Here is a 21,970-nt window from a genome sequence, read left to right as displayed (position 1 = left end):
TAATATCTCCGCTGAGAATTTATCAGGTATTTTTACTTTTATTGCAGCAGTTCTGTACATTTGTTTAAAAATTTAAAAAAAAAATGTTTTCCAAGCTTTAAATAGTAACAGTAAATAATAGCAACCCATATTAAAGTACTTGTATGATTGACTATATTAAAGGATCGTTGTGTGAAAATATTGAATTGAGCTTTAATCGGTTTTTTTTTGGAATTGCTACACTTGTCCAATTAAAAACTCCATTATTAATGCAATAAATTAACACTGCCTATGGCAATGAATGGTAAAAATATGTTCAGTGGATTACATTAAACGCGAAACATAATGAAAAAAAGAACATTTGACATATTGATCAATGTTACATTTTCAAACAAATGTTTTAAAAAATTTGAACTACTATCGAAAACAACATTTAAATAAAGAGCGACATAAAACAAAACTTCACATCAAGAAAAATGCTAATGAAAGAACATTTCTGTTCCGATGAAAACATAAATAAAAATGTTTAATAAGATTTTCTTGTCATTGCTGGTAAGTGAAAAAAGCCCTTTATAAACATACACTTTATTCGTTATTATGATGGAAAGAGCATTAATTGCAGCAGACGCTAGTATTTTGTTAGTTTCACTCATATAAGGCATCCATAATAGCAATGAATAAAAATCATCAGGATTAATAGATTATAGATATCTTTAGGGTAAGTAAAGTAAATGGTGGTAACAAGAGACGATTACGACATGGTGATAGGGACGGCGAGATTAGAGCTGTTAATCCGACTGGTACTATAAATAAACAATGTAGTCGAGAGAAGCCTCGTTGAAGGTTAATTTAAGCAAATGAACAAGAACTTAGGGCCGAATGAGGGTTTACATGACGCTAAGAAGAAAACAATATTATAAATAAATAAACGTAGTTTTTATTTCCACACATGTTAGGCCATACACACTAGCGGTATTATAAGTGGATTATCCGTCAATAGTGGTGCGGTTGGTTGTGGAGGCCTGTTATGTCGCCCTATTACCGGTATATTCACTCGAAATCCTCTACCAGATGAAGCTTATGTTCATGTTACTACGGTACCAGCTGGAGCTTCGAATATTTCAATAACAGAATTGAAGAATAGCATAAACCTTTTGGGTTCGTATATTCTATCTTGAAAAATTGATTCATCCATTTTTTATTAAAATCTTAACGTTTCTCCATAGTGCTGCGTACGGAAACTACGGAAGATCAAAAATACGTATTCAATGGGGATGGCAATCCTTCCAATAGCGGTTCGTATGAAGCAGTGGGTGCTGCATTTGACTACCATCGTATAGATGGCTTGCAACATACTGAGGGTGTAACGGAGTGGATAACTTGCACGGGCCCTATAAGAGAATCATTAGAATTGATGGTGAGTGTGAAAACCGGTAAGTGTGCTAAATGTCAATTTTAATTTTTTTGTACTTTATAGATTTTTAGTAAATCCACCAATCCGGGCATAAAATATGAATATTTATTACCGATTACTTCCGAATCAGAAGAAAATGAAATTTCATTGGAAAGTGATGGCTTTCTCAAATCTGGAAAGGAAGAGTCCTCATTAACCACATCACGACGTCGGCGACTTTTTCATTGGAAAGTGGTGGGTTTTAGCACTTGCACCAGATCTTGCGGTGGCGGTACACAAACTCCTATAGTTAAGTGTGTACGGGAGAATCCTTTAAGGTACTATTCTCAGAGACGTTGCGCGCATTCTCAAAAGCCGCTAATAAATGAGAACCTTTTACGCTGTAATACGCAACCATGCCCAGCTTTTTGGCGTCTTGATGAGTGGAGCGAATGTCGATGCCATCAGAATGAGGGTTATCGTGAACGTGAGATCAGCTGTGTGCAAGAGTTAGCTTCTGGCATAGTTATTCATGTTGATAATTCGGCTTGCATGGAAGAGAAACCGTTGGTTAAAAAGCCTTGCGATTGTCCTAAAAGTCGTCGCCGCAGCCATGCTCGATATCGTTTACATGGACTTAGTTCAAATATCTCACACACTCAAGTGAAGCAAAATCGTGAGAAAGCCGGATCTTGGTTAATGTCCGACTGGAATCAATATTGTTCAGCTGAGTGTGGCATTGGTGTTGAATATCGTACAATCTTTTGCGATCGTTCAAAACCGAATACAGATCGATGTGATTATCGAACAACCCCAGAAATTACGCGTGGATGCAATACTGAAAGAACGTGTGAAACGGGTGAATGGTTTTCAGGCCCGTGGTCACCATGTAATGGAAACTGTTTCAATCTAACACGCAGCAGGCAAGTGTTATGCATACAAAATCAGTTAATTGTCGATAACGAGGATTGCGGCATGGATTTAAAACCGCAAGCTTTGGAAAAATGTTCACATCAAGAAGTTGAATATTGCGGTGCTCGATGGCATTATTCCGAATGGACGGAAGTAAAATTAATTAATATGCCTTTCCTTTATTAAGCAAGTATTTATTGCCTTTTTTTCTTTTTTGAATAGTGTACCAAAACTTGCGACGGAGGTACACAAAAACGTACAGTAAAGTGTTTGGAATACGATGAGCAGGAAAATATATTAAAAGAATCGCCGAAATGCCGCTATTCGCTTCGGGAACCCATATATCGCAGTTGCAACACACACACGTGTGACGGTGAGTGCAGGCTTGTTAAAATATTGCAAATGTCTTAAAGTGATTTTGATAATTATTTTTTTATAGATGCACATTTGAGTTTATTACAAAATGACATTTCAACGTCTTGTGTAGACGGATTTGCCAATTGTCAATGGGCAGTGAATGCGAAATTGTGTAATTACGACTATTATCAGAAGAATTGCTGTTACTCATGTGGCTTAGCGGGATAAAAATGACGCGGTCTTTACTTTACTTATTTGTAAACGTTTTTTTACAAATATTTCTTTTTTAAATCACACAAAGATTAAAATTTATCCCGATTGATTGAAAATGATTATGATTGTTATTCACTGAGCAGCATTTCTTTGTAATAAACAAATGAAAGCCTTTAAAAAATCATTTGCTAGGACATTCCAAAATTAAAGCAAATGATCTTTTTACATGATTACTTACAAAAGTAAAAAATATAAAAAAGATTATATTTATTAAAAAAAAAAAAATATTTATTGAATTCAGAAATTTTGTTAAAATATTTTTTATTATAAGTTAAGCATGTGTGTTCTGAGCATATGTATATAATAATATTCTTTTAGGTTCTTTAACTTTTTTAGTCGTAATAAGCAAGTTTTAGTAAGCTTTTTAGGCTTCTGTTAATAAATGAGAAAAATAAATAAATAAATAGATTAAATATATTTACTAAAACATTAATAAAAAGAAAAAATTGTTGCTTTCATTAAAGCCAAAAGTTTACAATTTATAACCTAACAAATGAAACAGGAGACGTAAAGTAAAAAAATATACAACTTCCAAAGCACCCAGAACACTAAAACCCATAAACAGACCTGCAGTTCCACCAATGTAGACTAGAATGAATACATCAGAAAAATGTATACAGTTGTATACAAGAAGATCTTTCGCCAAATAAACAGCTTTTGCAACACTTACCCAATAAATCAGAAAAGTTGAAGATAATAATTCTCTTTAAACGCTGTCGTGGCCATGTTTTCATCGAGACTTGGGCACCAATACTTCCTAGCAAAGGCTTAGAGGAAAGCATTACCTGGACGTACACGAGTAAGTAACGCTTTAGACGTCATTTATTTCAATTTCACTTACATGCACGGCTTGTATAGTTACCACTGAGTCTTCACAATTTTGATCACAATAACAGGGTGCTTTCTTCAGCTTTTTATTACTGATATTTGCAACGTCCTTCGCCGAATTTACGACAAATATTTTTAGAAATTGATCTGAAAAAAGGATTGTTCCTTTCAAAACCTTCAATGCATGGATTATTTAGGAACATCTAACGTTTTCTACCTGAATATTGCCCGACACATTCCTTAAGCGTTCGATAATCACAAACTGCTTTCGGTTTACCGACTGTTAATAATTATAGAAATTAATATATTAATCGATTACGGATCGTAGCTATAATCGCTTTAGTAAAGACCTTCTAAGACTAACACATCTGTCTCATTCTTTTACCATATTAGTTGATTAGTCTCTTTTAGCGAGCTATACGAACACTGTCAAAATTTTTCCTTCTATATAAACCCGTCTTACATGAACCCATTTTATAGGGACGTGTAGTGTATTTTCCCTAATTTGCCAAATGCTTCTCCTATTACAGAATATATTACGCTGAATGAAGTATTTTTAGCAGGAATGTCCGTGCTTAATCTTTGCGACAGACGAACAAACAATTGTTGCTTGCTTCCATCTTTTTCTCTTCCTCTTATTTAAGAGTAAAGTATTTACTTTACTTGAAGTGGGTTCAAAATCCAAGTATGAGAGATGAAATTTTGTTTAGTTGGGGGAAAAAGGCACAAGTCGTTAATGATATTCATAAACTTTGTTAAGTATTCATTAACAAGAGATTTGGGAACAAATATAGTGTTTTCATTTCAAATCATTGCATTTGGCTTCGTTCTTTGTTTAAATGATAGCCTAGAGTTTCAAGAGAGAACGTTTCGTTTCCTTCGCTTTGTTTATTGCTATGCGGTATTTGACTACTTTTGACGTATTGTAAAAGCTCTCGTTACGGCGCGGCGAAAGTAATACTGAAGGTTTTGTGCAAAATTTTTTGGTTTATTTATTTCTTAAAGCATAGAAGTTAGCAAAACAGAATTTTAATTGCGATGCAAATGAACTGAACATGTTTTTGTGACAAATTGAAAGAATAGACATTTGCATACGATTCCAATGAGATGCGCGAAATATTATGTAATCAACAGAAAGGTTTTGTTATTCGAAACAAAGTTCTGTCAGTGACATCCCAAACGAAAGCTTTTATATGAACTATATCTATATATAGATATGTACACGATTTTAGGAATAGTTTCATTTCAAAAAATCTTATCTGATTGCGGACATAAGAAAACATACAGCGATTAGGATAAAAATGCGGTATGCATTTGCAGGTTTTGTAAACTAAATTTAAGCGGCATTCTTGCAAACATATATTTTTTGTGTAAATGGGAAAATGAGTTAAATTAGATTCGTGAGGAAAACGGCAATGACGTTGTCTAACTGAAGCTCTGAAAGTAAAAAAATTTCATTAAGAGAATTAAGTGCTTTTATATTTGCTGCTGGGTATTACTCATCGAAGCCTGTGCCGGTTACAATTTCCATTGTCACAGGATCGAATTCTAAGTGGTCCTCAGCGTAGCCAAAATTGCTATCCACTTTCATTACATCGTAAGGACTATGTACGAAGAGCTGAAGAAAATATAGTAAGCAATTTAGTATTGTTTATATACAAAATTTTCGGAATGCACCGAGTCTACTACCAAATGTGTATCGCGATAACAATTTTGCATCTAAAAGATGTGTACTGGGTGTATACTTTTTTTGCGATAAATCAGCCTTCAGAATGTTTTCCTCAATGGATGCTATTTGTTTTAGTTGGATGAAGCAAATCTGTTTTTTTTTTTTTTTTTTTTGATTTGCAAAACTTTCGTGTGATGATTTTCAATAAGTTTCGAGAATTTGGCATATAATTGTAGTGCAGATCAATTTATTAGGAGATGTTGTGACAAGGTTTGAAACAAAACTTAGGAATTAGGAGCACTAATATTTTTGTTGATATGTTAGTCAAAATTGATAAGGTAGTTCAAAATTGTGTGAATATTAAGTTAGCAGGTATCGGTTTTTCAGAAAAATATATTGAGAGAAAATAGAAAAGAATGCAAGAGTAGTTTAAGCCAATGATGTATGAATTTCTTGGTAAGGTGACGGGATACACTTTAGTCATCAAAAAAATTATTTTTATTTATTAATTTTTTTGTTTGTTCATGTAAACGGGGCGCAACGGTAGCTTTATATGCTTAACAAGAAATTACACTTACGTCGATACTTTCGGGAAATCCAATAAAAGTATATGAAACATCTTTGTCAAAAAATGATCCACTCAAGATTTTTCTGAACGGTTTCTTTGCCTCGAATGGATTTATGTCTGGATATTGGCCATAAATTAAAAAACTTGATGTGTATTTTTGACCGAGATAATTATTAGTTAAATAACATAAACCGTATTCCGTCAGCACTTGTCGAACCTTAATGTTTGCATTATCGTGAATACAACGTGCACGATACATGTCGATTGGATTACTGGTCATGTCAGCGGTAACGTTATAAATTAATTCCATATATTGCTGAGGTTTCACGTTCAATTTGTCCAAAGTTCTATATATAGATCCATAATCGGGTAAATATTTGAAATTAATATAAGTCGAGTTTGCCAATTGTTCCAAGAAATCTCGAAGAGTTTTCTTACGATCAAGTACTATATCGTTATGGCTGAAATGTATAAGAAAATAGTTTCATCTTTCTTTTAAATGCGATACCCTTTTCTATGTTTCTTTTTAAACATTACTCGCAAAACTCGTCAAATTTTTCGTCATCAATACGTTTCATTGGGCATATCGTTACACTTGGTAAACTGGTATTCCAGAAGTAGAAATCACGTTCTATGCCCACATGAGTATTTTTGGTCTGGTATATATACACTGAAGACATAGCAATATATACGCAAAAATATTGCGACAATATTACTAAAATTAACCAAAATAATCTAAAGTTTAAGCAAAAAATAAATGGAATCTAAAGTTTAAGAAAAAACAAAACAGATCTATTTACCTTTCGAAAAGTGTTAAACCGTCTTTAATTAGAAAGTGCAGACCATGTATCGAGCAATTTTCTATATATTTAATTATATAATTTATAATGCCGTTTAGGAAATTGAATTTTTCCTTCAATTTCTCCCACTTAATTTGGTCTTTCGGCTTAGCTGATTGAACAGTCGCAAACATCACACTTCAATCTACTCTACAAACTGTGCGTGCTACTTCAACAAAGTCTTACTCACGACTCGTTAGTTACATTAAGCATTACAAATGATATGATATGAAATAGTTAATTAAAAATGTGTATTTAATCGCTGAAAATTAACATGAAACATAGGAAATGCATTAATTTTTGCTGGTGCTTTACCAATGTATTCATGAATTTTTAAAGACAAGTTTCACGAAGCTTGCTTTTGATTTTACATTCAATTAGCTGCTTTTAAGGGATGTTTCTATTGCCGCATCTAAATTTGGGAGTTTTTTTCTTCCTTAAATACTCAATCGATTCTATCACGCATAGCCTTAAAAGACAACTAGTCCGTGGCGAGTGAAATTTATTATCCTTTCGTGAATAATACGATTCTATTAAACAATCCATATTCATACGTATAGAAAGGAAATAGATACATTCCTTTCGCAGGAACTATATAGTGACGTCAGAATGCCACTATTCATTAAACTCATATTTATTTTATATATGTATCATAGTATTTTACACATCATCGGAGACGTACAATGCATCCTGATGTAAATTAACCTTTCGTTGGCATTACATAAAGTCAGCTATGTCTATACCAGGGACCTTTTTTTTAACATATTTAGGCACATTCCAAGATACGAGTACTTTTATATCTTTCCAACGGATGAAGTTAGCAGCTAACCTTCTTGATTTTTTAAACTTCACAGATAAAATCGGCAAAATTGCTTTTTGCAACTCTGTTACACTGTTCTTCACTCCAAATAGAAGACCTGGTGAGACTCACCATGAAATACGGAAATAAAAACATAAAAAATGCTTTCTTGCAGTCAAAAATTAGCTTCTCAAAACGCAGATACAAATCGCTTTAAACAGTATGTATTAGCCAGAAAATCTAGAATCCTTAAGACAAAGTTTTCTTTTGTGGTTATATCGAAAAATAACCCACTACTGTTTTTTTCCTCCTAAAAATGTATGTAACAGCCAAAAGGAAACTTCAGAGATCCTTTACAGTATACATATTCTTGATCAGCCTGAAATTCTGAATTAATTAAGTCAGATCTGTCCGTTTGTGTGTCTATATGTATTTGGCACTCTCCTGGTCGCAAAAATGAATACATCGGCTTCAAATTTGGTAGAAACATTGGCAGTTTTTGCAACATTGAAACATTGCAGTTTGTGTTGGTATTGAAAATGGGCCAACAGTATCCCGCAGTGAAACATAAACTGAACGCAACACCGTTTTTTTTTTTTTTTAATTTTTTGGGTGTTTGCTCGCTACTCGGAAATTATAAAAGTTATAAGGATCAAATTTACCACATTTAATTTACGAAGCACTCTACTCTTTACGTGCAAAATGGAAAAAATCGGCCATGACCGCACAAAGTTACAAGTGAGTAAATTTTATTTTTTTCACTTTTTTGACAAGACCCAATGTTTAAAACCATTCTGTACATTCCCAAATAACGATATAAAATGGGTTAATCCTAAAATGAATATGGCAGACACCGCGTTTATATTTTTCTTAACAATACCAGCGATATGGTCATCAAATGGGAAAAGCGTAGTGGCGGGTATACAAGATTCGGCCGCCACTGAATATAACTTTTTTACTTGTATATTCTCAATTCGCTACCTACGAAAATTCAATTAAGAAACATTGCATATGCAAAGAATTCGTTATTGTATTTACAGTCCACTAACGTGCGCATGTGGGAGGTCGCCTTATGATCGTTCGTACAGTGAACAGTTGTGTTTTCTTCTGAAAAAAGAATTACAGTTCATAGTTCTTGAAGCTTTCCATCTAATAAGGGGCAAAAATGCGGAAAGGGGGGATAACAATTGGAACGCAGCCAATGTAGGCTCATCTTAAGAACTATCTTCGGGAAGAACAGAATCTTTCTTATTTACTTTTTTTAACCAAATCACCCCCTACTTAAAAATACGCAATATTCTATTCTCAAAAATATTTTTATATTCGTAATCAAACTATTATGCATATGTTCTTCAGTAATATCAGATAAAATTGCGATAGAGTGCTTTGTAAATGGGAATGCTTTTCAAGGAAAAAATTTTTAGCAAACAAAAAGATTTAAATATTTGCCGTGCTTAGCTCTTGAAAATTCCGTATACTGACGTAATATTTTCTCTATTTCTTGTCTTTCTCGTGCGATAATCTTGTGATCTTATTAACACATATTTAGATATTTGCTCTCAAGAATTATAACTGTGAACATTTAGCGCAAGAATACCTACAATTTTTCTTTGTTTTTTTGGGTGGACTAATCCCTCATTGCCGTAAAACACTTGCTATGGGGATATAACACAAAAGTAAAGCCTCGTCGATTTTACTCTGTTGTTCAAAAGTGTCTATGGTGCTGGATACATATTTGTCGCTCGCTAGCATCTGTGTCTTCCACTGGTTTTGATCGAATACTTTAGATAAAAGAATGAAGTAGAGATACGAAAAAATCGTGCGTAGAACAGTAAATTGTGTAATTTGTGGTTATTTATCTGGTGGAGCTGTTGTAACACAATACCACTTCGCTTGTCTACCTATAATATTGATGCTTAAAACTTCGATAGAGATTCAATTGGACAAAATTGTAGAAAAGTGAGTAAATAAACCGTTTATGCCACTTTATTTTATTCTGAAGCGAATGAATTATTTTGGCGTAAATATATCACAAAAGTACGAATCTGCATAGCATTTAATTCTACATCATATTTGTTGTTGAACTTTCCGCGTGGATGTTTTAAATTTTTTTCATCTAATTTCATTTGCTCCAATGTATTTCTGCGTATTGTGTTTAAATGTGTGCTCGGTGTGGGATCTCTTTTTGATCCTAAGTCAAAATGCGGTAATGCTTCCTTATGATATTCAGATTTTGTTAAGGGCCTATGGGCTTTTAACAAGTGGGCACTTTGAAGGTCTTCAGAAAGCGTAGCATAATTTACAAAATCAACGCTTTCTGGATCTGAAACAAATTCCATGCGGCGATGTTCATCTAACCAAGCATTACCATCTAAAGTGGTCTCACGTACATCCTGTATTTCGAAATTACTTAGAACTTCCTTAATATTAAATTTAACTGATTTGGAAAATTCCGGATCTTCATCTTTTTCAAGAATGTGCTCAAATCGTACTAACAGTTCACCGTTATGCCAAGGTTCCAATGTTAGAAGATGTATATTTCTAGGTAAAGATGCTCCAAGACCAGTAAACTTAAAACCAAAAAAAAAAAATAAAATCAAAATTTTACAAGATTTGTAAATTTTATTAATATTTACACTATTATTAAAACTCGTCATCCACTCTTCAAAGGTGTAATTCGTTTTGCTAAAGAATTTCCAAGTGGGCAAAGTTACTTCCAATTGAGCAAAACGTTCCAATGCTTTTTGCGTAGGACTATCATTTTTCTGCGAAAAGCCTACCATTAGGTAATGTGTCCCCCGGGCTATCAGACCGTGCCCATAAGCGGTTTCATTTAAGGCTTCATCTACTCCGAAGGCGTCGTCATGTAGTAAACGGCGATGAACCATTAGTTCTAAAGAACCATTCCGTAAGGAAGAACCACCTTGTGCTCTATCTGTTAAAATAGCTACGCGTGCACGATCGTCTTCCAAAGCTATTTTCGTAGTTATTGGATAGTAGTTGCCAGCTGCTGGTTCCAAAATCTCAAGATTCCATGTATCGCGATGATTACGCAGACGTTTTATCATCTCACGGCCGTTTGAGTCGGTAAAAAACATACCTTCAGATTTAATATCAGTGTCAAAACGAGTAATAATCTCTTTGCCTATATCATCATCTACCGGTATAGGCCCAACTAGCCATTCAAATTCCGCATAGTTTTTCTGACTGTAGATTCGTACTACTTGGCTAATCCAATTATTAAATTTTTGATGGACTTCTTCGACCAAAGATCCTCGATAGACCGTAATATCAACATCGGTAGTTGTAATTTTCATTGAATCATTTTGCGGGCGGAATATGTACGCACCAGAAGATCTGTTTCGGAATTCCATATTGTTACCTACGGCCCCTTCGTAATATAAGAAATCTTGACTGATGATACGTGTCATACCTTCAACAGTTACAGCAGACAAAAACCCGTTCGTGTCAAAGTTCAAACGAATATACTATAAATACAATGCTTCGTAAGCAAAGAAAAGCATTTTTTGCGAAACTAACCTCATTTCCTACGCTTGTCATGCTAGAGGTATTAGGGGAATCAGGTACAGGTTTTAAAGGACGCTCCTTAGTTTTTTTAATATAATACGAACGATAACCAAGAGGAGGTAGTTCGTCTGCGAAGAAAACCATGTCATATTTGGTCTTTGAGTGGCGGTAGACTAAATCCATGAGGCCTCGTGGAATAGGTACATACTGGGCTTCCAAAATAGCTCCTGTATATAAAAAAAATTCTTAAATAGATATAGAATGAGAAATCTGAAATCTTACCTTTATCATTAAGGACCTGGTAATTGTTATCTGGCACGGGCACTCTAATATACTCTGCTAGTGAAGAAGAGAGTGGATTGTACAGCGTCAAGACAAAGTGTTCACTTTGCTCGGAAACATCACATAGACTAATATTCAGTAAAGCACAGGTTTTAAACTCAAATTTTACTGGTCTTGGTTTATGACCTTCAACAGGCTTTGGTTTATCACCGGTTGTTAAAATATTTAAAGCTGCGCGAGTATTTGCCCCACAAGCCCTGAAGGCGACTTCTAAACGCTTAGCATAATCGTATGCAACTTTTTGCTTTTCCGTACCTGTAACCGCGTCATGATGCTGCATTATACCCATTGTTTCACGCATAAAACTTAAATGAGGCAACCACTCGGGATACATACTGGGTGGCAAAGCCGTTAACTGTTTACATACTTGCAAGAAATGATTACCAACTCGTTCGAAACGTTTAAGAGTTGGCCGCGAAGCAAAATAACCAGTCCAATAAGCGTGAGGATCTGAGGCATAGGGAAAAAAATCATCATCTTTTGTGGGCCAAGTAATGTCAGCATCATGCAACGATTTTAAATAGCAAGAAGGAGTGGAATACAAAAGGTTTATTTCGGAGCCATTGGCTTGACGAGCATTGGCATATCTGGAGAGAAACCAGTAAATTTTTATTCAATTCATTCATTTTAAAATTAAGGGAATAATATTGAACTTTGGTTAAAAGTTTTGGTCAAAATTGTTTGTCTTTATAATTCTTACTCACTTAATAAGTTTATCCAAATTTTTATACCACATACCAGCGTGCTGATAATTAAAATCTTCGCCCATTGTTATCAGGACATTACGGCTTCGATACGATTTAGCCATTTTCTCTACTATAGCTAAAAAATCGTTGATCTAAAAATTTGCAAAGCAAATTTAATAAAAATCGTTTTCAATGACTGTGACAGTGATATCATGCATGTTAATATGTTAATGAATTTTTAAAAGAACTTTTAACCAAAATTTCGTTTCCTCTTTTCAAAATTTTTTTACCGTATTAATTTATCCAAATTTTTATAGTATACGTTAGCATCTTGATATGTGAAATCACCGCCCATGGTTATTATGATTTGATTAGTACGATAATATTGTGCCTGCTTGCGAACAAATTTGAAGAAATCATCGACCTAAATATATATTTTTTTCAACGTTATTAACCGTTTTATTACATATATTTAAATAACATTTAGCGTTGTTTAAAAGTAGCTTTCGATATTTAAAAGAGGTACAAGCAAGAAAACTTACTCGTCTTTTGACATTATTTTCAGGACTGTGCTTGCCGTCTATAATAGGTTCATCGGCGCATAATATGTCGAAACAAAACCCTGGAGGCGGCTGATAATGATTGTATAAAGCGCCAGTAAATAAATCGGAAGATTTACCTAAATTTAGAATCGTTGTAATCATAATAGGCCACATTGTAGGAGGTTCATATTTTAGAAGAGTGATTATCTCATCTGGTCAATCATGGCAGACCTGATTCGCTGAACAATTTTAAATCACAACTATTTTTAGAAAGCCTTAAAGATTCGTGTAAGATTACGTATGAGAATTTCGTGTTAACGAAACTACCAGTGATGGCAACAGGCGGGTGTAGCTTGATAGATGCAAAAAGTTTCGGCGATTATGAATCTGTAAATCTATTAACTGGTAATACTTTATCTATTTCAGCGAATTATTTCCGTCGTCTTAAATTATATTTTAAATATCCAAGAACAATCTAGAAGCGATTTTCTTCCAGCTGTAGCTCCAAATCAGCATTCTCCAGTGACACGTGAAGAGCTTGGATTGATTAGTTCTAACTAATTTTACAGGCGGTTATTGAGGGAGTTAAAAAAAATAAATTTCAAGTAAAATCAATGCTTTTTACATTTTTGACAAAGTTTGTCTTGCGATTTCAATGGGATTATGATAGGAATAAGGCCAGATTTAAAAAAAAAAAAAACAAACATGGCAGGTTTATGGCTAATAGTTTTATCCCAAAAAAAAAATGTGCCAATACTTTCAATAGCCTTGCGGAAAGCAGATCCGCAGTTTCGTGCTCACAAGATAGCATTACGATTTTTACTTAATTGCACGTTTAATCCGCAAAATCCGCTTATCCCACGATAATTGTAACCATATTTGAAATTTATATTCATTCTAAATTGGCAATAATAAGGCTTACTTCTCAAGTGAGAGCGGTTATTAGGTCAATAGACAGAAACGACTTAATATTGATCTCGACTTTAAAATTATATTGCTGTCAAGGCAGATCGCACATTTACAATCTTGTTTTAGCTCTACGACGGCAGTGATTGCAAAGATTGAATATACGGACAGACTATTCGATTGCGAACCTGATCGATCATTATCGCTCGTCAATGCTTATCTTGCCAAAAAATTTTGTAATCATGTGAACTTAAAGTTGTAGTTAGCCATGATTCACCTTAAGAGGTTAATTTTTCTCTTGATTAAATATTGCATTTACCCAAATTAGCCGAAGCTCTCCAAATCATTTCGGGTGTCTTTGTCAGCAACCGTTCACTTTTGTCTTGGTAATCCAACCGACCAAAAAATAAGCCATCATAACCCATTTGAGCAAACATGGAAGCCATCTCCCTTGAGTGACCGAACGGATCAATTTGCCAACCAATGCGTGGCCGCGAACATTTACCGAAGGTGTCATTTAACCGCCTAAAATGGAGAATAAAATAATACAAAAAGTAGACCAGAAAGTACTTTTATTCAAATTTTCTGATGTCCACTGTTTTGTTAGCTTTATTGTTCCTTTGTAAACATATTTGAAACTAAAGAACCAATGTTTATAGTACGAAACATACCTTGCAAGTCGGAGGAAGGGCTACGTAAGTGAATGCGAAATGTGGACGGTTAGAAATATCGAAACATGATATAATAAATTTAATATTCTGATGTTTGCTTATGATTAGCGAATTTAACTAATTCAGAGAAACTTAACATTGAATTTCTTGCTCTAGAGAGAGTACTAAGATGATAACTGCCGTTTCTATAGATAATTATATAGAGACAATTGCATTGAATTCCGTTTCTCATGCCGATCAGTGATATGCATACATTATGGAGGCATATTTCCATGCAAATTTTATACGGCTGTACAGTGGTTTATAACGTTGTGTTTATGTGTATAATATACTACACTAATACTGATAAGATTTTTATGGTTTGGAAAAGAGTTTACAGAAGTGAATAATAAAAAGAAAAATAACTAATTATTATTAGCGTATCCAAATACAAATCGGTTTTCGAACTCACCTTAGACCCCATGCAAATTGATCGATAATACTTTGATAATGTGTGGTAGCCTCATCATTCATACTCCACGCACCGCCTATGAATTCCAGACGTCCTTCATTCACCAACATTTTAACTTGCTCTTGCAATTCCTCGTTTTGTTCACGCCACCACTTGAAGAAGAAGGCCGATTCTACGTATATAAAACGCTTTTCAGGATCTCTTAAAAGTTCCTGAATAACAGAATCTATTATATACTGAACACCGGCTTTTTGTATCAAAGTTTCACTGCCATAATAATATTGATCAACCGTTTTCAACCAACCAACGTCGTCATGGGTATGCGGTATCAAATGGACATTCAACATATTAGATTGAACTTTAGGACAACTCTGCATAGAAATGGAAATGAGTTACTTATTTATTTTTGTTTTTAGAAGTAGTTTAACGAATAATTAACCTCATAACCGCACTGAGCGTTTGTCAAAAGTTCGCCTTCAGTGCGCTGAGGTCGCAATTCAACACCATGTAATAAAGCTGCCGTAAACCACACGTAGGCAATTATTCTCCATATGCTGAGCATGTTTCTGATAAATAAAATAGATTAAAATGAATTGAAATATTTTTCGAGAATTTCAATTTTCACTTGCCGTTCTCAATGTACAACGTTCGACTATCTATGCTTAACTGATCTGTTGAATTTATTGATATACAAAAGAAGGTTTAGAAATTGAGTTTAACTCAACATCTAGAATGTCACGATCTTTACATGAGCGCCATAAGTGTAGACGCATTCCAAATACGCACATAAAGAAAGCAAAGAGAAAAATAGAGAAAGAGTGAATTTCTTTACATTATTTTCATTTTATACATGCAAATGCATATAAAGTGCGATTAAGCAGAGGACTATTTAAGAATCAAATGAAAAAAACTTAATTATAATAGTATATTAATTGAATACACTTAATTTGAATCGTTTATCGAATAGAAATTAGCATACGAGAAAATAATTCCGACAAATCTGAATTGCGAACGTAGAGGCACAGCTCTTGTTTCTTTTTATATAAATAGCTACGGAAAGACAAAAAAGATCAAAATGCAACTTTTCATTAAATATACTTAATTGTTTACTAAAGAAACCCCAATTCAATTTTAGTTAATATACGAATGAACTGAATTTTTGAAATGTCTGGTTGGATGTGTATCTCCAAAAGTAGCCCGACAGCATATTGCACCGACTTTGCCTAGGTAGAATAGAAGAACATAGCAAGCTACGCGTAGGGCTTCATGTTTTCATATACCTCAGACATGGCTTCACGCAGGTGAAAAAAGTTTATTGTTCCAACTTGTTCCTTCAAGGATGTATCAATATTAGACGTGATAAAGTTGGCATAGTTAATGTCGCCGCGCTGGTGACTCGCTATAGTTACTTAGCATATAGCGTAAAATCACTGTACAATTACGAATATTAATGGGTAAATAAGACTCTTTTACACGGTCAAGTCGAGTTCTTAAATACTAAAATAACTCAAGAGAATAAAAAGGAGTTGAGTACAAGGCCGCGTTTAATATTTCAAGGAAACAAACATATATAACGCGAAACCCTATGTGCACTCAGATCGCGCTACGCGACGTATTCTGGGATGCGTACTGCTGCAACTTGCAACCACTTAACAAACCTGTTATTCTCTTTGCAGTAGGAGTAATAACACAGACCAGACAACGCATTTCGCTTAAAAATCATGAATTGTCATAAGAAAATATTATCATGCGAGCAATTTTCTAAAGAAATTTCGTATTATCAAGTTTGTGCAGTCAAATAAGATGTAAACAAATGTCGAAATATGAAACGGCTGTATCCCTATACGTATATATTGGGCATAGAGCTTGGGTTGCATTACCGAAAAATATATTGCTTGACTGCAGTAATATTCGACACAAATGCACGCACTCCGATTAACCCTTTATGCAAAGCAATAAGCAAAGATTCCTCCTGGAACTAAGATAAGAAGCTATTAGTTTCTTGAAATGATTTACGTTAACATAATAGCACAGTACATCCAGCTCTGTTGATAAGTGGATTCAAACATTAATCTTATCTTTTTATATAGAGGTGACTACATTAAGTAATTGTGCAATAATTATAAAATATGGGATTTGGATTTCTTATCAAGTACTTTTATTGGTTTTTTTTATTGGTTTCTTTCAATAAATTGATTTGAATCTCTCGTAATTATCTAAATTTGTACTATAAACGTATTAGCTTTATCTAAATTTAGCAAGATTAGTAACATAGGGGTGTATCTAGCATGTAATTTAATGAATCCCAACAAGTAAATTTTTTTTGTCACCTCTAGCTATAAATTCACCGACAGATATGTCAGTTTGGAAAGCTGATAGGTCAATTACGTTTCCGCATGTCATAGCGAAGTTTTTGCCCTTGCTTTAGGAGTCCCGTGCATGTTATTGGCAACAAGAGAAAAACAAATATTGTGATGCGATTCTTTTAAAGTAAAGATATTTCTTTTCATAAGTAAAATTTTAAAAATCCCACGTTCTCAATTTACAATTAAATTCATCTATTCTATTTCATGATGATACAAGTTGCAAATTTAATTTTAATTAAACATGTCATATACAAATTTAAAGTATTGTGAAAAGCTATCTGGAGCTATCCACGCAAGAAAACTTATACGTGCGGAACTGATTTGGTGGCTAGACATGGAGAAAACGATAGCAGAAGCCTTCTAAATGAATTTATCCAAACACTTGATTTCAACATATATAGAACGGGGATAACATCATTTGTTCACATAGTAATTACTTTTCAACCTTTCAACTTTTTGTTTGACTTTGTAGTTTTGAATTTGAATTTCGTATACAATCGCGTAACTTTAATAGTCGTAACTTATATTCTATATTCTGATTTTACAACCCCAAACTTTAGGTTTACAAACTTGACATAGATCTTTGAAACCTTGCCATTTGTAATTTCGATTTAGCAACTTTTCGGTTTATGACCCTTTGATTATGGTCTCCTTCACCTTGTAATGTATGACGGTGATTTAGTGTTAACTCGATTTACAAGAACGCATTTCTCCTGACGTCATTTGATATCACACGAAAGGTAAAAAGCGCGTAGGTCTATCATCCGTCATCGAGTCGGCTTATGCCGAAATTAATTCTAGCTTATGAAGCACTTAGACTTAGTTTATGACTTTCTTAGACGAAAAGAAACGAAAGGACGAAAGTTCAAAGTCAGAGACGATTGTGACTTCTCAAAATAATGTTTAGATACTAAGTCTAGGCAGATCACAACATTTTCGACTAAATCATTCCAACACAAACATTCTAATAAATAATACAAATGAAATAAACTCCATCTGAAGATATTGAAGACTAAAATTATCAATGTTTTGGTCCCTACAATCGTCCCAAATAATCGACCAACAACATCGGCCCTACAACACAGAGGAGAGAAACTAATTTCGGGGGATTCAACAATGATATGTGTTTCTTTGTAGACATTTCCGAAAAGCTTGTTATAGAAACTAGTGAGAACTATAACGCTAGCTCACTTTTACATTATATACACGGCGTTTACCCTCAAATTTATTCCGATTATAAAAAGACAGAGTGTTAAGAATTAATTTCATTTACAACCAGTCTTACAAGAACTAAGGAGTAATATTTTTTTATACGGCGTTAGCAAACAGAACCAGTTTTTGTGGGTTATTTTTGTAGTAATATACCCAACTCGTCTTTTACATAGTTTCTTAGAAAACCGTGCAAAAAAAAATTGTGTAAAAAAATGCATGCGGCATATGGAAAATTTAAGAATATGTTCCACATTTTTCCCAACCATCCGTGGAAATATTACATATTAATATGAAACATTCCATGTTTGCTACAAAAAAAAAAAGAAACTAAAGTAAGTGTGCGGTGAAAGTGGAGTCCGAAGGCACTACATATAAAAATTTAAATTGAATTTGGAGACAAAAATCAATTTTGCAACCCATAACAAACGGGCACGGGCTAGACCATAAATCCTATCGTCAGATTTAGTAGTACTAGCTACACACGCATACTGTATGATAGTTAACAGCAAAATAACATAATCTCTTAGTTTTATGATGATAATATAAGACTTAGTTATTTTTCTTTGATTATGTTTGTGGTATACGTTTTTGTCTTTGCTAGAACTGGGTATTTTCCCACTTGTTTCGCGCCTCTGCTGAGGAAATTCATTATTGAACGATATTGAAAGAATAACGAAATCATGAAAAAAACTGAACAGAAATAAAAATGTCAGCGTAAATAAAAAAGAAATCATTCTTGATGTTATGGAGAATTAAAAAAAAATTATTGTTATTATTTACCATATAGTACATGCATAAAATTGGCGAATATTTACAATATCCAAAGCGCGTTATAAAAACTTTTACCCAAGTTGTTCAAGTACAGTTTTTTAATGTTTTAAATAAATGACTCTTAAACCTATCACAAAAACCTAATTTGATTACTACTCTACGAGACGCTAAATTATTAAAAAAAAATGTCAAGATAATCGGCTTTTTAGACAAAATGAAGTCTTTTCGCTCTTTTTTCACATTAAAATGACCCTTAAAATGTCTGAAAATTATGCAAAAAAATTACGAGAAAAGTGAAGGGGGTCCTACCTCTACCCGTACAATTAAGTTAGGGTCTTATGTATACGGGGAGGACATATTTGCAGCGATTTTGGCGAAGCCCGCACATAGTAATGAAATTAGGTTTTTCTCATAGGTCTGAGCGTTTTTAAAACGCATTCAAAAAATGGACTCACGTAACATTTCTGAAAGTTGTTACAACTTGATTTGGGTATTGTATTCTTTAAGTGTTTTTACTGTAATTGTGCATGAAATTTAGAGGCAAAAACTTGGCTTTTTTGGTTTTGTGATAGCAATTAAAGGCTAGTTTGTTTTATATATGCTTGCTTCCTAATATTTATTAATCTTAATACTTATTTTAATTGTTTTCTTTTACTTCGCGATAAACCGTAACTTAGCAAACAGAATTTTAATCAAAGGCGCAAACCCGAAAAGCTATAGTTATCTTCATCCCGCTATAAGAACTCTTTAGTTAAGTTGTCTGTTTTGCTTATAGGAAGGAGATGAAAAAGTGGTCAGATGACACCTTTAATAATCGTTTAATAAACGCTTAACGATGTATGTGTTCAAAAAATCAACTGCTGTCGAACTCAGTCCTCGCGTTCGCCTACCGGTGAAGACCTGGAAAAGATCATTCTCTGACATATTGTTCTGGAGTGAGATCGTAAAATATTGAAGAAGATATGGTGAAATTTTTACTTTTCTTTGGCAATTTTTTTGTACTTACGAACGAACTATGTTTAATTTTTAAACCTGGGCTTCAAAATCGATTAAACCTGTCTATCATGTAAGCTAGTTATGTCGACTACGTGTGAAGCCGGAAATATATAACCAGTACCATTAGTACGACGGTTAAGTCCCTAAGCAATACGAAGTTCGCATTTAAAAAAAATTCCGACCGGGCTCGTTAACCGAAGAAGTTTAATCTGGTGAAAGTAAGAACAAATGAGAAAGTTATATTCGACTGGTGCCAAATCTCTCGTACCCACCACCATTAAAATCGTTGTGGCGCCATGCAGGTTGTGATGTTCACCACAATTAATTTAAAATTAATATATTTAGCTTTTCACATTCTACTCTCCTAGTCCTTTTATTTAACGCCGATGTCGCTGGCATTATTGAGAAAAAATTAATGGATCCCTGGTAACCAATAAATAATATAAAACCCGCTTGCATGCGTAAGCAACAATTAATATGTAGTAATTTGTTTATGATAAATTTTAGGGAATATGAAAATACAAATAATAAATAATATTGTGAAGATGAAACCTATATGCTTCATTCGCTTGACAACACTTTTTGTGTACTTCACTATTATTAGCAACATTTGTCCCAATTCCAATTGTATGGACATTACTTATTAGAAGCTAAGTAAATTAAGATCGGTTTGAAGTTGAAGAAAATTGTACATAATAATGTTTTTATAATTATTCGTAAAAAGCATATTGTCTCAGAAGGTCAGTGTTCGTGATCAATTGTTTGAAGTTATAACCGCAAATATTAAAAACAGCTCTCTTTGAATTTGCGAACTTTCTCAGTAAGAAGAGAAGGCAAATACATGTGTGAATTACTTTAGAAGGCAAGTCAAAAATCAGAAAAAAAAATTTTCAAGTTTTTAAAAACTTTTTCTTAAATAAGAAAAAGAAAGAAGTTAATATTCCATTGTCATTTTATCGAAATTTGTAATAATAGAAAGACTATTTTGAACAATTGATTCGCGGCTTAGGAACGATAAAAAATAAGCAGAACCATTCAGTGCATAAGTTTCCTATGATTGCTTTTACTGTGAGCTGACGAAATCTGCGAAGTCTTAAATATAAGTGGGGCCACATTTTGGAAAAGTTGCTGAATCATGCAATTGTTATCATTGTTATTGTTACACAGTTTTATTGATGCTATACGGTTATGGCGAACGATTTCTTCGCTGTGATTTTTCGGTATAAATACTTAGTTGAATAAAAACCTTATTATTCAAAACTTATTGTAGTCTTGTCCTGCATCGAAAGATAATCTACTTAATGTACATTTGACTCCTCATAGTCATCATAATCCCGGATGGATAAGGACAGCAGCTGGACTTCATAACTCAACAGATATTAACCTAAATTTCCATACAACAAAAAGTTTAATTTTTATGATAAAAGAACTGCAAGCGGACAGTAGTAGACGATAATTGTTAAATAGTTGGAATTGCTTTTAAATGCAAACTGTAAGGAAGTGTTTTTGCTTCCTTGTATGTATGTGCCTTAAAAACTGTATAAGCGAACGATAGAAACGCTTACATATTAGGCATTACTGCATAAACTCCGGTAGGGTATATAATCAGGTAGAAGCCCTTATGTACTACACCGAATATACGATCAGACAAAACAAATAAACGTTAGAGTCACACATAGCAATGCACACAAACACACACACAATATCACACACGAAAAGAAAAACAAGCATATGCAAACACAGTGCACAAGCACTCATATACCTAACGGTGACTGGATCACGCGATTTGGTACCTGAGTGCTTAGTGAGCAGACATTTGAACAAAAATAGTAATAAGCTAGATGTAAGTTGGTTTTAAGTTGTGCATAAGTAGGATCATATA

General features: G+C 33.7%; 3 protein-coding genes across 8 annotated transcripts in view; 1 reads left to right on the top strand and 2 right to left on the bottom strand.

Moving 5' to 3' along the window:
• LOC119641075 (thrombospondin type-1 domain-containing protein 4) overlaps positions 1–3,110 on the top strand; it is a 76,084-nt gene extending 72,974 nt beyond the window's left edge. For 2 of the 5 annotated variants that reach the window (XM_038039506.1, XM_038039507.1), the window contains exons 2-7: positions 300–531; positions 936–1,137; positions 1,206–1,396; positions 1,457–2,437; positions 2,507–2,657; positions 2,724–3,103. In XM_038039506.1, the coding sequence (XP_037895434.1) occupies positions 502–531; positions 936–1,137; positions 1,206–1,396; positions 1,457–2,437; positions 2,507–2,657; positions 2,724–2,869 (1,701 nt within the window). In that variant the 5' untranslated portion in view covers positions 300–501 and the 3' untranslated portion in view covers positions 2,870–3,103. Of the gene's footprint in view, positions 1–47; positions 532–935; positions 1,138–1,205; positions 1,397–1,456; positions 2,438–2,506; positions 2,658–2,723 lie in introns of all 5 variants that reach the window. The other 3 variants (XM_038039505.1, XM_038039504.1, XM_038039503.1) reach the window with 3 other exon arrangements.
• A 73-nt stretch (positions 3,111–3,183) lies between these two features.
• Positions 3,184–6,952, bottom strand: LOC119641066 (sodium channel protein Nach). Its single transcript, XM_038039497.1, has 9 exons — positions 6,780–6,952; positions 6,517–6,714; positions 5,990–6,440; positions 5,242–5,360; positions 5,028–5,179; positions 3,960–4,022; positions 3,756–3,889; positions 3,585–3,699; positions 3,184–3,502 (listed from the first exon to the last, which is right to left on the bottom strand). The coding sequence occupies exons 1-9, from the start codon at positions 6,950–6,952 to the stop codon at positions 3,387–3,389; spliced, it is 1,521 nt and encodes a 506-aa protein (XP_037895425.1). The 3' UTR covers positions 3,184–3,386.
• Positions 6,953–9,584: 2,632 nt separating this feature from the next.
• LOC119641083 (lysosomal alpha-mannosidase) lies at positions 9,585–15,440 on the bottom strand. 2 transcript variants are annotated; one of them, XM_038039517.1, is made up of 10 exons: positions 15,373–15,440; positions 15,183–15,309; positions 14,744–15,114; positions 13,941–14,146; positions 12,716–12,852; positions 12,464–12,597; positions 11,428–12,074; positions 11,158–11,372; positions 10,254–11,105; positions 9,585–10,187 (listed from the first exon to the last, which is right to left on the bottom strand). In XM_038039517.1, exons 2-10 carry the CDS (start codon positions 15,303–15,305, stop codon positions 9,609–9,611), a joined length of 3,264 nt encoding a protein of 1,087 aa, XP_037895445.1. In that variant the 5' UTR covers positions 15,306–15,309; positions 15,373–15,440; the 3' UTR covers positions 9,585–9,608. The 2 variants fall into 2 exon arrangements, with proteins under 2 accessions (XP_037895445.1, XP_037895446.1); XM_038039518.1 differs by lacking the exon at positions 12,464–12,597 and adding an exon at positions 12,192–12,325 and having other exon boundaries at positions 15,373–15,436.
• Positions 15,441–21,970: the final 6,530 nt, after the last annotated feature.

Source organism: Glossina fuscipes, unplaced genomic scaffold (assembly GCF_014805625.2).
Source record: "Glossina fuscipes isolate IAEA_lab_2018 unplaced genomic scaffold, Yale_Gfus_2 142, whole genome shotgun sequence".
In the NCBI taxonomy this organism is placed as follows: Eukaryota; Metazoa; Arthropoda; class Insecta; order Diptera; family Glossinidae; genus Glossina; species Glossina fuscipes.
The sequence above is the reverse complement of the archived record's forward strand: the minus strand, read 5'-3'. Positions and strand labels throughout refer to the sequence as shown.